Source organism: Centrocercus urophasianus, unplaced genomic scaffold (assembly GCF_019232065.1).
Source record: "Centrocercus urophasianus isolate 14NV4802_14NV808 unplaced genomic scaffold, USGS_Curo_1.0 seq_12, whole genome shotgun sequence".
NCBI classification, from domain to species: Eukaryota; Metazoa; Chordata; class Aves; order Galliformes; family Phasianidae; genus Centrocercus; species Centrocercus urophasianus.
Window position 1 is genome coordinate 19,190,958 of NW_024884364.1, and position 21,009 is coordinate 19,211,966.

At 35.3% G+C, this 21,009-nt stretch overlaps 1 protein-coding gene across 6 annotated transcripts in view; it reads left to right on the plus strand.

Annotated features, from left to right (window-relative positions):
• GBE1 (1,4-alpha-glucan branching enzyme 1) overlaps positions 1-21,009 on the plus strand; it is a 150,690-nt gene that overhangs the window by 80,999 nt on the left and 48,682 nt on the right. For all 6 annotated transcript variants that reach the window (XM_042809501.1, XM_042809505.1, XM_042809503.1 and 3 more), the window contains 4 exons: positions 207-334; positions 4,900-4,998; positions 7,115-7,225; positions 11,958-12,129. In XM_042809501.1, coding sequence (XP_042665435.1) covers positions 207-334; positions 4,900-4,998; positions 7,115-7,225; positions 11,958-12,129 — 510 coding nt within the window. The remainder of the gene's footprint in view (positions 1-206; positions 335-4,899; positions 4,999-7,114; positions 7,226-11,957; positions 12,130-21,009) is intronic.

Here is a 21,009-nt window from a genome sequence, read left to right on the forward strand (position 1 = left end):
TTAATCACTTCTGATGTATGCAGTCCTGTTGCAGCTCTGTTGTGGAAATTGTGATACAAAAATTAACTGAATACTCAAAAACTAATCCAGATTTGCCAATATCTTTTTTTCTGCTGCTATGAAGATAGATGAGATTTTGAATAACAATTTACGTATTACAAAATATATTTTTAAAATGCATCTTTTTAAACTTTCTATTTTAATAGGCAAAGAATTCAGTGGGGATTACAATGAATATTTTGGCCTAGATGTGGATGAAGATGCTTTGTGTTATCTGATGCTGGCCAACCACATGATTAACTTCTTGCACCCGGAATGCATAACAATAGCAGAGGTAAAATCAGAATTTTCCATACTGAATGAAATTAGTATTGATCAGTTTGTGTTTGGATGTGATTTCCTAGTAATTATCAAGTCATCCTTCAGGGACTCAAGAAGTGACATGAGCTGATAAATATTAATTAGAGGACAGACTGCACCTTAATGGGGGCAAGGGAAGGGGGGAAGGAACTGGAAAACAAATATTGGGAATTTTCTCTACATTAATGGGTCATTAACTAATGTGAGGATTTCTGTTCTTTTTTTTTTTCCTCTCTCTCATTTTCTTGAACTTGTAATGAGGCTTGTTTTTATTAGTTCGTTAGTCTTTCATGATTGCTATTTGTCACTAGCAATTCATGCTACTAAAGATTAACAGCCCTTGTGCTGATTTGCATATTTTGAATTATATTGGCATAATTGACAATTACCTTTCATAATAAATGTGATAAATTTACAAATACTGAATGTGTATGATAATTAGTATTTAGTGTTAAATTCCTTCAGGTTTCTGAGGGAGTAAATAAACTATATTTAAGCCATTTGAGTTCTCTTGAGAATTCATCTGTTGTTACATTTAGATAATTCTTTTTATTAAAAAATCTCATTATGGGATGATATGGATTGTTGATGAAACTCTTTTATATTAGACAAACAAAATATAAACAAAATCATGGTACTTATGTAAGTTTACATTATAGACTAAAAGATTATGGAAGGCTATCAAAGCCACATCTGGTAAGCAATTCATAATGAAACATCTCATTACTCTGTGAGTAAGTGAGAAGGCTTATTTTGTAGGAAGCTATAGATTGTAAGCATTCCTACCAATAAAATTTTGAGTTCAATCTGCTTGTATTTCCAGGCTTAAGAACTCTTAATCATGAGTTGCCGCATCTATTTCTCTCGTTTGTGTTGAAAACTGCTTCTCTTTCAATTCATCAGTCTTCAGCCTTTGGGAGTCACTGTACAAAACACGAATTTGATCCATATGGATCAAGAGGGGAAACTTTTGGCATAAATGAAAATTACAGAAGACAGTAAAGTATTTTTGTTTGCCAATAATGATGATAGAATGAATGCAATAGAAGTAAAAATATGATTTTGCATAACCGTAATTAATCATAATATACATTGTAAATACTTTTCTCATGATTTTACAGATTTTTAGTATTCTGTGTATTCAGTATCTTAGTAGCTTCTAAATGTTTAGGTATTTCTGTCTGTATGTTTGTTTTTCATTTTGTCTTTTAAATAAAACTGATTAAGGCTTTGTATAATTGGAAGAAAAAAAAAAAATGTTAAAAGCTGTATCAGGCCTGAAGGTTTATATGAACAGACACAACTGCAGTGATTTCATTCTTTACATACAACTCATGTCAAACAAATGTGAGCAAGTGCTTAGGCTTTGGCTGCTTACATCTGAAGGAAAGTATGCTGAACAATCTAATATTGTCTCTATTTTTTCACTGTTCAGGCAAACTATAGAAATAGATGGGTATAAATATTAAATTTCAAATTTTACTTCCCCAAAATCTGATTTTGGAAACTGCAAATAAAGTCAGTGGGAGGTACTTAAATCTCAGGCTCCCACCCTTGATCTGGTAGGAACCACAGAGAAAAGCGTGTGTTTCAAGTCTGATGTCTTGGAGGGCGTTAGTCATGTTTTTGTCCTTTGACTGATTTAGAAGAACTGTTTAACTTAGTTTTCTAGTTTCCAAACATTTGGAAAAAAAATCCACTTTACTGCACTTTGAGATTTGCAACATATAGAATCTCTAGATTTATTTATCTTGACATGAAGATATCTACATAAAGAGATTGAATATTGTAGAACACTGTTTTAGTACAGAAATTCTTTTGACAGCCTGTCTTATTTTTAAAGCTGTGTGCTTTCCTACTTTCCTAAACTTAACTTTTCTTATTAATTAATCTTATTAATTTTCTTCAATAAATTGAAAGAGAGAAGTTTTATGTGAAAATCATAAATACATAAATATTGAAAAATACTTCAAAAGAAAACATAAATTTGTGCATGTTGGAAGGTAACTAGGATAATCTAGCCTTGCCTCTTGCTCAAAATTTGTTCATAACTGAACTTACATAATTGGAATGCTCAAAGGTTTTGTTTTTTTTTTCAGTTGGTCTTGAAAACCTCCAAGGACATGTCTCCCACTGCTTCTCTGGGCAGTCTGTTTATTTAACCTCCCAATGATTTACATTTCTCCTAATATCCATTTAGAACCGTCTCTGTATTGATTTAGCACCTGTGTCACTCATTCTCTTGCTGTCTAACTCATTACAAAAACAGTCTCCTCAGTAACCCCGCAGGCACTGACTGATGTTTGATCCCCTGCTGTCACTTCTTCCCCAGGCAGAACAAGGCCCAGTCTTCAGCCTCCCCTTGCAGGGCAAGGGCTCCAGCCCCATGTCCTGCTAACCTCCTGATAAACTCCCTTTGGTTTGGCAGTATCTATCTTTAGCTGGGCAGGGAAAAAAGTGGATGCTGTTTTTTCTGCGGTCTAATGACTGCTGAGTGAAGTGTGATAATCCCTTCCTTTGATCTGTCTGTTCATTCAGCCGAAGATGCTGCCAGCCATCTCTCAGCATGCTGCCAGCCCAGGGCCTTTCCAGCAGAGCAGCTCTCTGGCTTGGCAGGTCCTTGCCTGCCCAGATAAAAGGGGTTAGTCCATGGGTGTTGAAACTTTTGTCCTGCCTGGGTTGCATTCGATGAAGAGGAATTGTGGAGTGGCATATAAATAAATAATATACTTTGTATATATAACTAATAAAACTTTTTTTTTTTTTTTTTTTTTTTTAAATTAAAACACAAGAGAGCACCAAAACATAGGACTAGCATGATATTTTGATATTTGACCTTGTTTTGTGAAACTAATGCATCAGGGTGGTTTGATGGCAGTGGTTGCAATTCTTATTATAATGTGCTCTCAAGGTGTTTGCCAGGGATTTTTGATGAAATTTTAATTGTTCCTGTGCTTCATCCTTGAAAAGATTTGCTCACAAATGTACATACTGCCAAAAAGCAATAACATGTAAGGCGTGACTGTGAATAGGGGGAATTTTTTGTCTGGGAAGAAAAGTCTTTAAAGTCTGGTAAAGAGGCATGATCAAAATGTTGAATTGGGTATCTGATGGCAACTCTGTATGTTCCATTTGAAAATTTGTGGTTAACCATATTTATATTGACTGATAATGGAGTCACGAATATGCAAAACAATTGATTTTTTCTGTCAATCTTGAAACTTACCCTCAAATTCCTTTATTGGAATGAAAAGCACAGCTGCTTGTTTTTACATTGTTCACAGAACTGTGTTTTGAACCAGTGGTTCAAAATGCTTAAAATGCATAAAATCAAAATTCATTTACCTTAAGTAGAATTAGCACTGCACTGCACTCACCCCATGCCCTGGATTTAGCCCAGAGAGTGACGATTGCACATTGAAGATTGGTTGTTGTGAGAGATGGGCACATTGTCTGAATTTAGTTGAGCTGCTTGGTGGGATAGAGCTGCCACCATGGTGACTTGGGATAGAGGGGGACTGCAGACCTGTAACCAATAAGCTGTGGGTTAGACATGTCTGGGTTATTCCATCCCATGGGCATAATTTGGTATTTGCCTTTGTTGAACTTTCTGAGGTTGCTGTATGAGTATTTATATGCAACTTCACATGCAAATACCTTTTTCATTCTGAAGGAAATTCCACATCTTTTGATTACAAATTTTGCATTGAAATAATGTTCTAGTTTAAGATAAATTCAGTTCCATATAAACACTTGAGTAGACACAAAAGATACGTGTGTTAATCCATAGCCACTGTGGTGGAATGACTTCTCACTTATGTAATGTGGTTCAACTGATTGTTGGTAGATATTTTGCAATTATTTTTGGATTTGCATTTTCTACTTGGATAATATAACTTTATTGGAAAGATGTTATGTGACATAACTGTCTAATAAAATGATGATATAAAAGTTAAGAACTTTGAATTATAAAATTAAGAGTGACCAGCCTCCATGAATATAAAGCTGGAGAACTATGCAACGAGAGTGTGTTACTTTCCAGGGCTAGCTGAATCAGTTTTATGTGTTTAGGAAAATAGTAGAGATTGTATTTCTTGCTGTACTTAATTCAGCCTTTTACTTTCATGCCATTCTTTATGCAGAATATCAATAAACAAAATGAAGGTTTCATTTGTCTTTTGTTGATTACTTTTTACTTACTATTGATTACTTGAAACTCAAGAGAGCTAATTATTTCAAATTCTGCCTCTGCTAAATTCTCTTTTTCTTCAAATATCTATTCTATGAAATGCTTTATAGTGAAATATTTGAGATGAGTCATAATACTTCCCTGTAACTTGCATTCAAAGAGTAAGTCTGTGCTGCAATCACACATAGATTTTTCTTTCTCTTTCCCCTTCTCATCCCCTTCTCCCCAGTCAATCACAGAGGCTGTTTAGAGTTTACATAGCACTTGTGTACATTGGAGTACAACTGTATGATGGAAAAGCTGAACAAATAATTACTATGCTAGCCAAATTATGTTGTGTATCATTTAAGGATGTTTCTGGAATGCCAGCTCTTTGCCGTCCTGTTGCAGAGGGAGGAGGAGGATTTGATTATCGACTAGCCATGGCTATTCCAGATAAGTGGATAAAGGTGAGAAAATGTATTTTAAAAATACATTCTGCTCTTCAGAGTGCTGTGTTTCTCTAACTGCACATATATAGAAACACTTTTAGGAATTCTGCTGATGAATTCAACTGTCTCCCTCATCCATTAACTTAATGCCCTATTAGAATAAATTCTGACAGTCTTGAGCACAGATATTAGTGGATGAAATGAGAGCTGTCAGATATCATATCTCAGGTTTGAGAAGATGAGAAAGATTATGGGCTGTTCTTTGCATTTTAGCTGATTTCATTTCTTTATTCAATGCAACAGGCATACACTGATTTTATTTGAAGTAACCTATAACTTGGAGCAACAGTAGAATGTATAGTCAATATTGAATGTGAATACATAAATAATAAGATAACCATATGCACATAAGTTAGAGAGAAACAAACAAAAACATACAATGAACTTTTCTGAATTGGCACTGAGCATAGATAGGGCTATTTAAAATTTAACCAAAGTAAACATGAGGTAATTACTCTAACACCAACAATCCGCAGCATGGGGTTACAAAAAGAATAATAACTCTGTAAGTGCTCTTCAAGAACAATAATATGCTAATGAACACTGACTATCATAAAGATAAAAATCACCTTTACCTTGTTTCAGAGAATCACAAGAAAAAAGAATGAAACAATATTAAAAGGCTTTTTCTAATGTTTTAGAGAATGTTTTTCAGTTAGATATAAGATTGCATCCTAATCCCTGGGGCTATCATGATAATCTGAAAACAATAAATGTTTTATATGAGCATTAATGCCCCAGTAAATGTAGTGAGTAGCTTAAAATAAAAAGTGAATTAACTTCAGAATCTTTCATTTTTTGTAACTAGTAGGTAGAGGGTCGATCTGCTGAAAAACAGTTTGCCTTCTTTCCATGCAGAAGACAAACTTCCCAGGCTTCCTAACAGCATCACTGAACTCTGGAGTGGGAAGAAATTTAGATCCTGAATATAGTGTGGGCACATAATTTTATAATAACCTGTTGTGATAATGTTTTTTTGTTTTTTTGTTTTTTTGTTTTTTTGTTTTTTTGTTTTTTTGTTTTTTTGTTTTTTTGTTTTTTTGTTTTTTTGTTTTTTAAATTTAATTTATTTTTTATTCCCATTTTATTTATTTATTTATTCTCATTATTAGTTCAACTTCCCTGCCACACCTTGACAGACAAAAATTAGTGATTTTCTGCATAGGTAAAATAAATGTGGCTGAATTTTATGTTGTACAGGAAAAGAATCTTAAATTTTTAGAATCAAAATGTTTGGATTTTTCTATTATGAATGTATTATTGAACCATTACAGCAATTTCTGCTGTAGTGTCTCATTTTAGCTTACTCTTATTTTAGTTCAGGAGCATGCTGATTTTACAAAAACGTAAGTGATGCAAAAATCTTCTAGATAAGGTAGCTGCAAATAAGTAACCACAGAGGACAAGCTTGAGTTATGTGCCTAGTTTGTTACCACATTTTTGGGACAAAAGTAAAGCTAAAATGATTGGGAGTGTAAATATTGCAGTCTATCAATTCCTTAATGACTTTTCTCTCTAGCTTTTGAGTATATATGTTTTAATCACCTGTTTTTCTGAGCAACTTTCTAAAAGAAATTTTAGATCTGAAAGATCTCCAGGGTGCCGTAAACTTGTTCTGATGGATCTGTAAAAAGTAGCTAAGAAGTGATAGCTGCCATAACAGTGACTGTATTTGTTCAGATTAAGGTTACATTTAGTATGTTATATGCTGCATCAGTGCCTGAATGTTTTCAGGGCTAGAATTTATGAAGGGGAGAATAAAAAAGTTGTTGAGGAGTGCGTAGCCAGTTACCATGAGAACGTTAAATTTTACAGCATCATATCAGTGTTCTTGATGTCACTGCTATTTTTTTTTTTTTTGTCGGAGTATCAAATACATAGAAAGACGTATAATGAACAGAAATCTTTTTTGATTATCAGAGAAAGCTCATAACTTCAAAATTTAGTTCACCATTCATTGAGAATTTGTATGCCAAAATAATGAAGAAAGGTAGTACTATGCTTTCAGTAGAGGAAAAAAAAAAAAAAGCAATAACTTCTGATCGATTTTTTTTTTTTTCCTTTATTTCTGTAGATAATTAAGGAGTTGAAAGATGAAGACTGGAATATGGGCAATATTGTGTATACGTTAACAAACAGACGATATGATGAGAAATATATTGCATATGCAGAGAGTCATGACCAGGTATGGTAGACAATGCCTATTTATTTATTTATCATATATAGGTGCACAGAAGATGAGTTTAGTTTAGATGGTTTTTGTTATTAAAATTCAATCTTGACTTGGGAAAGATAGGAAACAGCTTCAGATATGTGCAAGTCTCAGACACTGCATGTAGGCTTATTGTTGTGTTTCTTTTGTTTGTTTGTTTTGATTTGTTTATTCTTGATCCTTCCTTGCATTGGGTGGGTGGTGTTACTTTTCAGTTTTGTAATTTAACAAACAAATGCTACCTTCCAGTTTTGCCTGCCTGCCAGAGGACATAAGAAAGCATGTAATTTATAATTTCAAAAATTCTAGTTTCCATAAGGTAGGCTGGAGCACTGCTTATGATAAGCATAAACAACATGACAAATTAGCAAATTTACTTACTGAATCACTGTCTGAAATGGTTTTATTCCCGTCAGAAAAATGTTTCATCTCTTAAAGGTTTGCAAGCTCCAATTCTAATTTGAGATCTAACTGGCATGTTCTTTAACAACTTGGTGCAAAACACAGCAATTGTAGTGATTCTGCATGTGGAAAAATAAAAAATAATGTTTAGTTAGATAGCACTCAATTCCCACTGTCTTTGTAGTTGTTATTTCTGAGGTATCAGTAAACGTGATAGTTTAGAGTTTCTAATATTAAAACTTAAAAATAAGAACGAAGGAAAAATAGTTTTCTTATAAAAGGTTTAAGTAACCTTTATTCAGACACTTCATTTACATAAGAGACTGATATGTATTTTCTGTGTTGACATAAGTCAACAAAAGTGCCTAAAACAAGATCTATATTGTCATATAAAATAAGAATTTATCAACTTGCTTTTGAGTGCTTATTTGCCTTCCTATTGATGAGATTGTTTCACAGTGTTCACTTAAAGCACAAGAGTGGAGTCCCTGTCCTGGCAAAAAATTGAGGTATTACTTGGAAATGCATATTTTTCTGCTTATATGCTTTTATAAAAGAAGAGTCTTCATCCTGAAACATGAAGGTTGCTCTGAATGTAATACCTCCCATTCCTGTCCATGAAAAATACAGCAGATACAAAGAGCGCAATAACACTATTCAGTAGAGCAAATTCTCAGCTCCACAACACGATTCTTCTACATAGTCACCACCATTAGCTATGCATTTTCACAAGCAATAAACAAGAGCCTGCATGCTGCTGTCATAAATATCTGCATCTACTGTTTCTAAGACGGCAGTGTTTCTGAAATGCACCATCCTCCACCTCATTGTGCTCACATATCACAGAATCACAGAATAGCCAGGGTTGGAAGGGACCTCAAGGATCATGAATATCCAACCTCCCTGCCACAGGCAGGGCCACCAACCTCCCCAATTAATACTAGACCAGGCTGCCCAGGGCCCCATCTGATCTGGCCTTGAACACCTCTAGAGATGGGGCATCCACAACCTCTCTGGGCAGCCTGTTCCAGCACCTCACCACTCTCTCTGTAAAGAACTTTCCCTGACATCCAACCTAAATCTTCCCTCCCTCAACTTAAAACCATTTCCCCTTGTCCTGCTGCTATCTACCCTTTCAAAGAGTTGATTCCTCTCGTTTGTAGGCTCCCTTTAGGTACTGAAGGGCTGCAATGAGGTCACCCTGCAGCCTTCTTTTCTCCAGGCTGAACAAGCCCAACTCCCTTAGCCTGTCTTTGTAGGGGAGGTGCTCCAGTCCCCTCCAGTCCCCATATCACAGAATCACAGAATCACCCGGGTTGGAAGGGACCTCAAGGATCATGTAGTTCCAACCCCCCTGCCTAGCAGGGCCACCAAACACACACATTCAGATCAGGTTGCCCAGTACCCCGTCCAACCTGGCCTTAAACACATCCAAGGACGGGGCATCCACAACCTCCCTGGGCAGCCCGTTCCAGGGCCTAACCACTCTCCTTGTATAGAACTTCCCCCTAACTTCCAACCTAAATCTTCCCTCCTTCAACTTGGATCCATTTCCCCTAGTCCTGCTGTTGTCAGCCCTTCTGAAGAGTTTACTCCCCTCCCCATCTTTGTGGCTCTCCTCTGGACCCTCTCCAAGAGCTCTCTGACAAACCCAGGCACTGCAGATGGGGCCTCACAAGAGCAGAGTAGAGAGGGACAATCACCTCCCTGTCCCTGCTGGCCACCCCTCTTCTGATGGAGCCCAGGATACTATTTGCTTTCCAAGCTGCAAGAGCACACTGCTGGCTTATGTTAAGTTTTTCATCACATCCACTATTTGGTCCCCATAAACATTCAGCAAGCATCTGCAAATGTCAATGGGTGCCTTTTTTTTTTTTTTTTTTTTGGTTTGTTTGCATGGAGGAATTCAATGACACATCTTTGCTCTATATGCACTGGCACGTCAGACACCATTTTTGTTAGACTGCCCTTCTGCTGCCATCTATTGCATGGCAAGAGAAGGTAGTGGAATGTTTGAGGGAAGATTCAACCTCTACTGTCATACCATCAACAGTGTCCTCTGACACTGTGGGCCAAGGTAATAGAATATGAGGCGTTACTTTTGAAGGAGCTCCCGTATAGCGTTACAGTTTTATTTCATACTGGATTTTATTAATTTTTTCGTATGACAATGTATTTTTATTTTAGAATCTTATTCTTTGGGCTAAGAGCTGTATGTATATTTCAAATTTGAACATAAAAATAGCTTTGTGGATTGCAGATGAACACCAGAATGATATGTGAAGAGGTGAAAAGTAGGACAGAGAAGCAAAACAGGATGATAGATAAAATGTGATGTAATGACATGCAATGAAGCACATAAGAGTCTGAAATGATTCCAATTTCTTACATGTAATAGTGGTTATGAACAGACTGTAAACACAGTATAGGGCCCTGTGATTATAATACACGTATGAAAATATCAAGTCAATGCTAGTAGCAGGCAGAAAGCATGTATTTTTCTGGAAATTATGATGAAAGATAGCAAAAAGCAAAATCAGTATATCGCTGTAGCCTTTCATAGTTTACTTGCACCTGAATGTTTTAGGCAGGTGTAGTCCTGTATCTCAGGACAACCAGCATAACTGGAAGAGAAGTTGACAGAGTTGATAAGAATAATCAGATGTATGGAATGGCTTTCATAAAAAGAAAACTATATAGACCAAGACTCTTTAGGATAGATCATTAAAATTGGAAGAGCATCAGTTTACAAAGCCATGGCTTACATAGAAAATGTGAATAGTTGTTTCTATTTCTAGGAGAGAGATTAAGGGATGTTAAATTAAATGAAGAAATACCAGATTATGCATAAAGAGAAGAGTTGTTCCTCCCTAATTTCTTCAGCGTGAAGCAAATTCTGTCATGTTGTGTAATGTTTGTACCATGTTTACATAATTTCAAAAGAGTTTGAATTTGTTTCACAGAAGATTCCTGAAAAACTTCTGAATACCAACATTATGTTTCAACATCTGTCTATTTGTGATAGTGTTTTTGGGAAGTATTGCTAAAAGTTTGGCTCCCTTCATGCTTTGTTCTTTCACATCTGCTATTGGCTGTTTTTGGAGACAGTGTGCTAAGCCAGATAGACTACTGTCTGTTGTACTACAGTTACACTTGTTGTATCTGTGTGAATACACAAGTCTGCTTAATACAAGACATTTTAGCACTGCAGTCTTTCCATTCCAAGATAGGAACTCTCTTTTTTTCTCCTCCCTAATGAAATAAGAGTACTCTGGGGGAATTATCTATTTATGTAATTATATTGCTAGTCTGAAAACTAAAGGTTGATGGGTTTTTCACCTTCACCTGTTTACAACTCAGCTGTCTCTGGGAAGATAGTAAGTTTTCATAATAGAGTATAAAATGAGAATTAAGCTGATAGAACAAAAGTTACAGATTTACATACAAACAATCCCAAACATTTCCAACTACCTGTGTGCTAATATATTAGAATAATTCTGGTTATTAAAAAGATTTGCTTGGCCTTAAGTACTGTAAACACTAACAAGTTAGTAATCCAGTTATTGTTTTTAGGTAGAAATACTATTTTATATTGCTCCCTTGTGTAAAATCAGAAAACATCATATTCTTGATAGCATATAACATTTATTTGCGCATCCCAGGAACTTTACTTGAGGTGTTTGCTTTCTCATTTTATGTTTTTCCTATAGAAATTCTAAAATGATAGGCTACTTGCAGTTTATTGAGTAGAAACTAACATTTTACGTACATAAGCAAAAAGGTAGTCAGAATTAACTGTGTGGTTTGATATCATCATGCAAGACATAATACCATAGCTGGAGTTAGGTGGCTGGGAGCTGATTTATTATATGCACACCAGCACAGAGTTGCACAGCTGAAGTGGGCAGCTGGATCAGGGATTTGGGCAGGGCTTAGCTCAGGGATGTCCCTGTCTCAACTTAGGCTTTTCTTTTTGACAGCAGATTGTGTAATCATATGGGTGTGGTATATATCAAACAATATAATTGCTGCAGTAATTAGAAAGCAGGGTTACTGTGACCTTATGGTCATAAGTAGAGGCAAGTTGTTGGGTTTGTGAGCTAGCAGTAGGTCATATTCAGCAAGCCACATTCTTGACTCCTCACAGATTTTTCAAGTTCTCCCCTTACAAAATAGAAAAACCCAAAAAGCAAAAAAAAAAAAAAAAAAACCACAAAAAAAAAAAAAAAAACACAAAAAAAACCACATTAGAAACTCTTCTAGTATTCTTAGGGGCTTTCACATTATTATTTTTTTTTTACAGGCACTTGTTGGTGATAAGACATTGGCGTTTCGATTGATGGATGCAGAGATGTACACAAACATGAGTGTGTTCACACCGCTAACTCCAGTTATTGATCGCGGAATTCAGCTTCATAAACTGATTCGCCTCATTACTCACACACTTGGAGGAGATGGCTATCTGAACTTCATGGGTAAGTAACCTTAGGAGCATGCCTTTCATTTTCTCATCTACAGAAGGCTGGACAGAGAAATAAAAATATATGATACCATCTTACAACTATACTATTATTTTTTTTTTTATAAATAAAGATTTAGCACAAATGGTAACAGAGATTGTTTTCTGTCTTTAAGATGTATTGTAAAACAAGAAAATAAAATCAGCGGGGCCCCTATTTGTAAAAGAAATAAGTTTCTTTAAAGTTTAAAGTTACTCATATTTATAGTTCAAGGGAGTATTTTAATTGTAGCTCTGCAGGTCTGTCTGTGTAAGTCTTACTTTACAAAACCAGGTTGTCTTTTGTCTCAAGATTTTTAGAGTAGCATTGAAATAACTGAAGATAGTTCTTATTTCAGTTATTCGCTGTCAAACAATTAGTGCAAGAAACTAAACTAGAATCAGTTGTTTTGTTTCATTGCTTCCAAGTTAAGAGCAGGAGTTCAGTGGGATGTAGGCAAAGATGAATCAGAGACAGGATGCACATCCTGCCGTGGAAGCAGGGAAATAGTGAGAGCTAGCAGTACTTCTTTCTTCATAATCTCTAAAATACAACTGTTGCATTGTTTCCTTAACTATTGCTATAAGTCCATCTCCTAGTTCTCATTTGATCAGCCAGTTAAAGTTGCATGTGGTCTTAAAAAATTAACATTGTTATTAGTTTTACATGCAATATTGAAACAATTTATGCTTGATAACCTCTTCCTTAATTTCTTTGCAAAATAACCCTTACGTTATGTATTGTAAAAAAGAAAAAATAAAATTACAATCCTGTAACGTGGCATACCAGGTTTTATGCAGCAGTTCTGTTAGTCACATGAAAGGCAAAAAAATGCTGAAAGCAGTCATCTTGGATGATTTTCAGGCAATGAAATACTTGAAAATTATAGCTTATATTATCTTATATTGCCTTCAGTTTTTGTTGTTAAATGTCATTTACTGTCATATTTGAGGAGAACTGGATGTACTTTATTCTCTTTTCTTAATAGTATGTTTTACATATACATAAATACATATTAATATGATTCTAATTAAAAAGAAGAAACCTTAAAAAGAGAGTGCTGGCATTTCAGTATGCCTGTACTGTTCTGCTCCTCATCAATAAAAGAACACTCGAAAATTTAGGAGCCCTGGTAGTGGGTTTGGGGATTTTATTTTTATTTTATTTTTTAAGAACTAAAGTAACTTTAATACAATGCATAAAAAACTTCATTATGTGCTACACTAGTAAAAATATTGCTTTCAATATTTTTTCTCTACAGTGAAGAAGAATTAGTTAAAAAAGTGAGTTTTGTAGACAGGTCAAAAAATGTATAAGGTATGATGTGTGCTATTTCATTCAAACTAGTGATACTATGTAGTAGTTGATGAAGCAGGTGTTTAGAAAATATGTCTACTAAACTGCAGATGTCTCTGGCTCAGATTGACTTCATAAGGTTAGAGAAACAATAAGTAATTCAATGTGGCATGTTAAATTCAGTATGTCAGTGAAGGTTGATTGAACAGCTAATACTGTGTATCCTTCAGTTCTGGAAATGTTTCAGTAAATTATAATGCTATATGTAAAAGGTGAAAAAAATTGAATGTTGGATGAGAAAATGTGTAAATTTAGTGTACTTAAAATGCACATTGTGACACACTATTTAATTAAGCAAACATAATGACAAGCAAGTTCTCTACTTTTCTGTTTTGAGAGAAAGCTAAGAGTTAGGAAGAGAAGACTCAAGTGAGATGGAAAAAGACAGGGAATCTCTTTTCAGAACTGGAGAAGGCACTCTGGTTGCCTCTGTGCATTCTTAAGTTTATTTAAAAAAAAAAAAAAATCTTTTTCTGAAAATGAAGATACCAAAGTGTCACAGAGTTAACTGGATCAATCTATGCCCGTGACGGGGGGGCAGTAGGCCCCTGCCCCTCCGACCCCACAAAATGGGAAGGGAAAAGGGACAGGGAGATGGGAGCTGGGCTCAAGGAAGGAAGGAAAAAGAAAAAAAAAAAAAAAGCAACAATCTATGGAGGAAAACTTATTTTACTAATTATGATATTGGAATGCAAGATAACACAATATAATACAATCTAATTGAAATTAAGACTAATAAATCAAATAAGATAGGAGAGAGAGAATTTTTGAGACTGAGTCAAACCTGAGAAGCTTACTACGGCTAGGAAAGCACCTTCCAGCATCCACTGCCATGCAGTAAGAGACCGCCCCACCTGGAAGGGCCAGATCCCATGACTTCCATAATGAACAGGGGAATAGGTATCCAGAATTGGAGCATTAACACTTTAACTCCCAGTGCACTACATGATGTTATGAATGCGGAATAGTGAAAACCAAAAAACAAAACCATGATACAAAGATACCCTACCAATGAAGATACCTTTCTCAATGCTTTGTTTGCCTTAAAGAAAAAGAGACGCCTTCTAGAAGTATTTTTTAGCAGAACTATACATGGGATTAGAAATGTGCTCTCAAATATATGCTTGATTTTCTCTTTGAAGACATGGAATAGCATTTGTGTACACCTGTATTGAAGTATCATTCATATTCTGTATGTGCAAGCAGATTCTTACTGAGAAAGTTCTTGCCATTGGACACTGATGGTGACTTTCTCCTGACACTAATACTATCTAGTTCTGTCCTTATTACAGTAGGAAACCACTTCAAAAATCCAGGAAGTTATCCTTGTTTGTTTTTTTCCTTCATGTTTTCAGGCTGTTTCATTTTTACTGAAGGCCTAATAGAGGAAAGCAGTGGCATATGGAAACTTAAATACAAATATAAACATTCTGTCATGTCAGCAAGTTACTTTCCTAGTAATATAAACCATTGGGAGTATTCTTTCCTTCTGTCCTTCTGATTTTTTTTTTTTTTTTTTTTTTTTTTTTTTAAACACAGCTTCACAAGTAATCTCTGGGGTTTCTTTTGCCCATCTGGAATGGAAGCTTAACCTAGAAAGGAAAACTTAATATTCTTGGCTGAATATGAGCATGACAGTGATTAACATTCTGCTTTAGGGAATGAACACAGGAAGGACAGTTTGCTTAATAATTATCATCATCATGAAGTAGTACTTGTTTTGATACTTGTGCTTTCATAGCAGGTAGGGAACAGCAATTCTACTGTTGTTGTAATTGTAATTTGTTGCCCAAGTGCTCTTCTTAGATGGAGATTTTAATACTGAGCAGAGCCATTGCTATTCAGAAAACGTTATAGGATTTTAGTAAATCACAGAAGTCTCGTTCTTTTGTGCAGTGCCTAAGTAATGCCAGAGCATTCTCTCCTCCATGACAATGCTGACGTATGTAGATCATACACCCATGGTTGTCTGATCTTTAATGACACTTTAGGAGAAGTCCAAAGCATTCATAGTCTGTGCCTATATTATACAGTAAAAGTAATTTTTCTTTTGGCAATGTTGGTAACACTACTCAAATGCAAATGTATATGTTTGTAAATGTAATGATATTGAACTAAAACAAGCATATAATATTAATGTAATTCAAAACAGAAGAAAAGTGATATTTACCTTTCATAGCTTGAAGATTCAAAACCAAAATAAATAGCTTACAAACAGCTACAAGTTCAACAAAAATTCTTTTGATTTGAATCTAATTGCTAAATTACAGAACAAGAATAAGTAGAAATCGTTGTAAGACTTCTAGAATATAACTGGAATATTCTCATCATACCTTGTGAATTCGAGAAACACTGCTGACATCCACTGGATAACATTTCAATAACAGTTCTCATATTTCATGGAAATAAAAGTTGAAATTATCACTACAAAACTACCACATCTGTACATGCCTTCACTTGTATTTGACTTTATTTTCTGTTCTTGAAGAAAAACTATAGAGAATGTAGTAGTTCCCTCCAAGTAGGGAAAACTCTGCTGGGCACGCAGCTCTGCAGGGCACACAGAAGAGCTGTAGCAGTTCTTCTGTGAATTTGTATTTCAGTTGGAAAGATTAACATGGTGGAATAGCAAGAAACAAACGGGAAAAGAATGCTCACCTGTATCCAAAGATCTAGACTTGTAGGGAAAAACTTCACAACAGAGGGATATCCAAAAAGAGATCCTTACCTGCTGGCAGTCAGCCCTGACGTGGGGGGGGTCTAAGAGGAGTGACGCATTGTCTTCACCTGGGCTCCCAGAGCTGACCTAATCCTTTCCCCAAGTGATCAATCAGTGATTCAGGCTGTGACTCAGCATTTCCCATGCAGCTTATTTCCCTGGATCTCTCTAGCACTATTTTGCATGGCTTTTCTGTAGTAAAATAGCTCTTAATTAGGGCTCTGGAGTCTTTCTCTTCCTGAAGGACAACTTTTTTCTTTTTCTTGCTTTTATGTTAAATAAATAAATAAATAAATAAAAATTCGTTAACTACAGAATTCTTTGCAGTCATGATCGTTGAGTGATGCTATTTGTTAATTGAGTTGACATTTATCTCTGTTTCACTAATATCATCAAATCAATCTGTTCAGATTTCTATGCTTCCCACTTGTTATTTCATTTAGACAGCAGTTTATCTATTTTCTCTATGCTGTAGTTTTTCTAATGCACTAAATAGTTCTTCTCTAACATTTGATGTAATGAAACCTTGTTTTCTCCTGGGCCTTTAAAAAAAAATGCTATGCATCAACTCTTCCTTCAAATGAGCATTTTGCAGAAAGAAACATAGATTTTTGTAAACTAAGGCATTTCAAAGTAAAAAACTTTTATTAGGCAAAAATATATCAACAAACAAAGAATGGTGTAAAAGCATCAGTAGCACCAATATCATGGTGGGAAATACGCATACAATTTGCTTGAAGACTATTAATTTCAAGTTTGAAATAATAAGGATGAATGAGAATGCTGATGTTTAAAGCAAAATCTATAGTCTCCTGATGCAAAACCTGAAATGCTATTTTTGTGAACTACTTTGGATAAAAAATAAACTTTATCCAAAACAAAGATATTCATTTCAAACCAAAGGTGTGGGTTTTTTTGTTTGTTTGTTTTTATTTTTCTTATGGATGTTGCAAACAAACCACTAGTAATTTTGTTGTGCTTATTACTCCTGCGTTCTGGTTTCAGTGTTCCTTGTGACTTTTTTGATTGTGACCTAAAAAATGGCCTTTTGCAAGAGCAGATTCTCCTTGAACTAGCTTACTTTTGTCAACTCTTTTAGATGAACAGTCTTGAAATTGTCAGCTGGTAAAAAGACTGGGGATTAGGATATGTATTTTGAAGTCATTCTACTTAATATCTGCTAGTATTTCTGGCAAATGTGCTTTCTGTGTTGCCAGTTCTGCTAGATGTTTTAATATCCTGGCGTCTGGACAGTAACAATTAGAATCACTGAATCATTTAGGTTGGAAAAGACCTTTAAGGTCATCAGGTAAGATGCAAAATAAGAAATATGTAATTACATATGTATTTTTTAGTAGTAATGGACCAGTTACAACGTTGTTCTGCAATACGCTGTATATCAAAATTTGAGGAATGGGAAGGACTATTCATTATATAGGATAGGCTTTGTTAATTTCATTGAGAGTTTCTTCCAAAAGGTCTTCCAGTACAAATTGCTAATACTTGTATTCATTTACAGTTATGTGAAATAAGTCTCATTTCTATGCTTGTTCAAAACATGTTAGAAACTAGGAGAGAAGCAATTAGAGAAAGACTTTCATAAAACAGAGCAATGCTGATATTTTGTTCCTTTGTATGACTCAGGTCTGCAAAGTATCAGGTATTCAGGTGTCATGAGTGGGGCAGATTTGTAGTCCATACTGACATTTTAATTACCATATATGGTTGGGTTTTGATGGATGAATTTCCAGTGTTTTTCTTTTTTTTTTTTTTTTCTTTAACTGTTATTGTTTTAGAGAGATAATTTTTACACCTGAGTTATTTGGGGAAATTGTAGATCAACTTCTGATGCTCTTAATTAGAAGACGCTGTACAAAACCAAAAGGAAGAAAACAGTATTTTTATTGTGTAACTAAGTTGATCTATAGATAAGATTGTAATCCAACATTAAGGTCCCTGTTTTAATCAAAAATGAATGTCTGCATTTCTGGGATAGACTGGTCTTGCTTTTCTTCCCTTCAGTTCAGTTTATCTCCAATAAATTTGTGTAATAATATATGCTTTTCATATAGCACTTAAGCAAAAACAAGGAGTAATGTTTATCTTCTAGTTCATCAGCTTCACTAATTACATGTGTAGTATTGAAGGCCAGTCATTTTCTGAATGCCATACGTCTACAGAAATATTCTACCTGATTAGAAACCCACTGGAGTTGCTAAGTCTCTCCATTTGAAGAATTTTATGTGTAACAACAGGGCATGGAATAAGAGTGCCCAATCCAAACAATGATAAATACATTGTTTGTGAACAATTTAAGTCATCAGCAAGGGTGGCCATTCATTAAAGAATGCATATGTTACGAACTGTGTGTCTCATCCATATTTATCCTGATGAAAGAAGCTGTATGTGCTAAATGAAACCTAGGTGCTATCATGTTAAAGTTTGTCTTTTCTCTCACTGATGTTCAGAGTTCTTCATACAGTTTTGATGCTGACAATTTGTTAGTAGTCAAGTTTTATATTACTTTGGTTTTTTTAAGCTACTTATTTCTGAATCTCTCAACACTGAAAACAACTACAACAGCCTTTTACCACAGCCAGATGTGTTTTATTTCTGCTTTTTGCAGTATATCTGTGTTCAATGATCCAGAAAATGTGTAAGAATTTCATGGTCTAGTGATAAATAATTTTTTTTTTTTCCCAAAACAGTGTACCAAAAAGCAAATAATTTCTTCTTGTTTATACATAGTAGGCTGGCTTTAGAAGAGAGAGATGACATAAAATGCATTTTCCTTTACTTCCCAATCAAATAATAAAAATAACTGTAGTAAGCTGCTGTAATAGCATGCATAAGAATCTATTCATCAGCAACTCTCCATTTGACGATACGTTATTCTTTCTTAAGGCTGGTACAGGGAAGTGAATAGCCAATTAAAACTAAACTGTATGGGTTACTCAGTAAGAAATTGTTATTTTGAATCGTGACTGAACAGGTGACATGTTATATTAGTAAAGTCTGAATAGTAGACCTTTAAGCATGCATTCCAATTTGGATTTTAATGTGTGCTTTTGTGCTAATTGTAAATGAGTTCATCTCAGTAGCATCGTTAAATCTTCAAAAGCAATGTAGTTTAAACTGGGCTAACACCTTCTGTGGTGACACTGGAATAAAACCTTGTGTCTTTGAGTTCAAGAACTTGCTCTCTTCACAATCCCTATTTGCTTAAAATCTGCTCATTGTCTCAATTTTCTGAGGTCATCAATCTGACACTTACTCATAAATTTACTAGAATATGAATTCTAACACCATTGCATTGATCTTCAAGGGGCAAAGTATTTTCTATGCAAATTTTCATAAGAAGTGGTAAATTCTGCAGTGGGAAGCATGTTAAGACAACTTTTATAAATTCTGAACTGTCTCTCTTATGTCTTGAGATCTTCAGTTTGAAATTTAAAACTATGCAGGCTTTGTGTCATTAGAACTATCATGCGAACTTAGACGACACACTTCTTGTGTCCTTGTTCTGAGGGCTTCAGAACTGGATGCAGTATTCCAGGTGGGGTCTCAAAAGAGCAGAGTAGAAGGGAAGGATAACCTCCATCAACCTATTGATCGTGCTTTTCTTGATGCTACCCAGAATACAATTGGTCTTCTGAACTGCTAGCACACATTACTGGCTCAGGTTGAGTCTTGTGTCAACTGACACCCCAAATCCTTCTCCTCAGGGCTGTTTTCAGGCCATTCTCCACCTAGCCTGTATCTGCGCTTGGGATTGCCCCAACTCAGGTGCAGGACCTTGCACGTGGCTTTGTTGAACATCACAAGGCTGACATAGACCCACATTTGAAGCCTGTCCAGGTCCCTCTAGATAGCATCCCTTCCCTCTAGCATGTCAACAGCTTGACTTTGTCTGCAGAGTTGCTGAGAGTGCACTTAATTCCACTAACCACGCTGCTTACGAAGATGTTACATAACACCAGTCCCAGTACTGATTTTTGAGGAATGCCACTCACCACTGGTCTCCAATTTGACACTGAGCTGTTGACTGCAACTTTCTGAGTGCAACAATCCATACAATTCCTTATGCAGCATGTGGTCCATCCTTCAATTCCATTTTTCTCCAATTTTTTACCAGGATGTAACACGGGATAGTGTCAAATGCTCTGCACAAGTCTGGAAAGATGGTGTCAGCGCTCTTCCTTTGTCCACTGACTTTGTAACTCCATCATAAAAGGACTTGACTTGTGCAGATTTCTACATTATGTGAAATTTGTTGTTATGGCTTCAAAAATAATAAATAGGGCTCTGGTGTTGTTACAGTGCTGGCTGTGACTTGTCTTAGAAATTTAAGAAGCTATTAGTTGATATCCTTTGTTCCTGTTTATGGTGCAGAAGGGGGTCTCAATTAAAAATAATGAAACAGGCAGTCTCTTCAGAAGATGAAAACCATTTTTAATTAAGCAAGTTTTTAACTCATTGCTGTTTTTCAGATAAACTGTGAAATTTCCTTTTGCATATTTACTAGTTGCATTTATACTTATAGAACAATAGAGCAGTGTAATTTTTCATTTCCTCCATGTTTGATTTGGACACTGCACACAGGAATTCATGACTATATCTTTTGCTTTTCTCTGAATTCTTAAATACAAGAAAAGAAGAACACATCTGAAGACAACACAGATAGCTGCTTTAAGTTCACGCTCATAGAGTTGTAGACTGGCCTGGGTTGAAAAGGACCGTAGTGATCATTTAGTTTCAACACCCCTGTTATGTGCAGGACT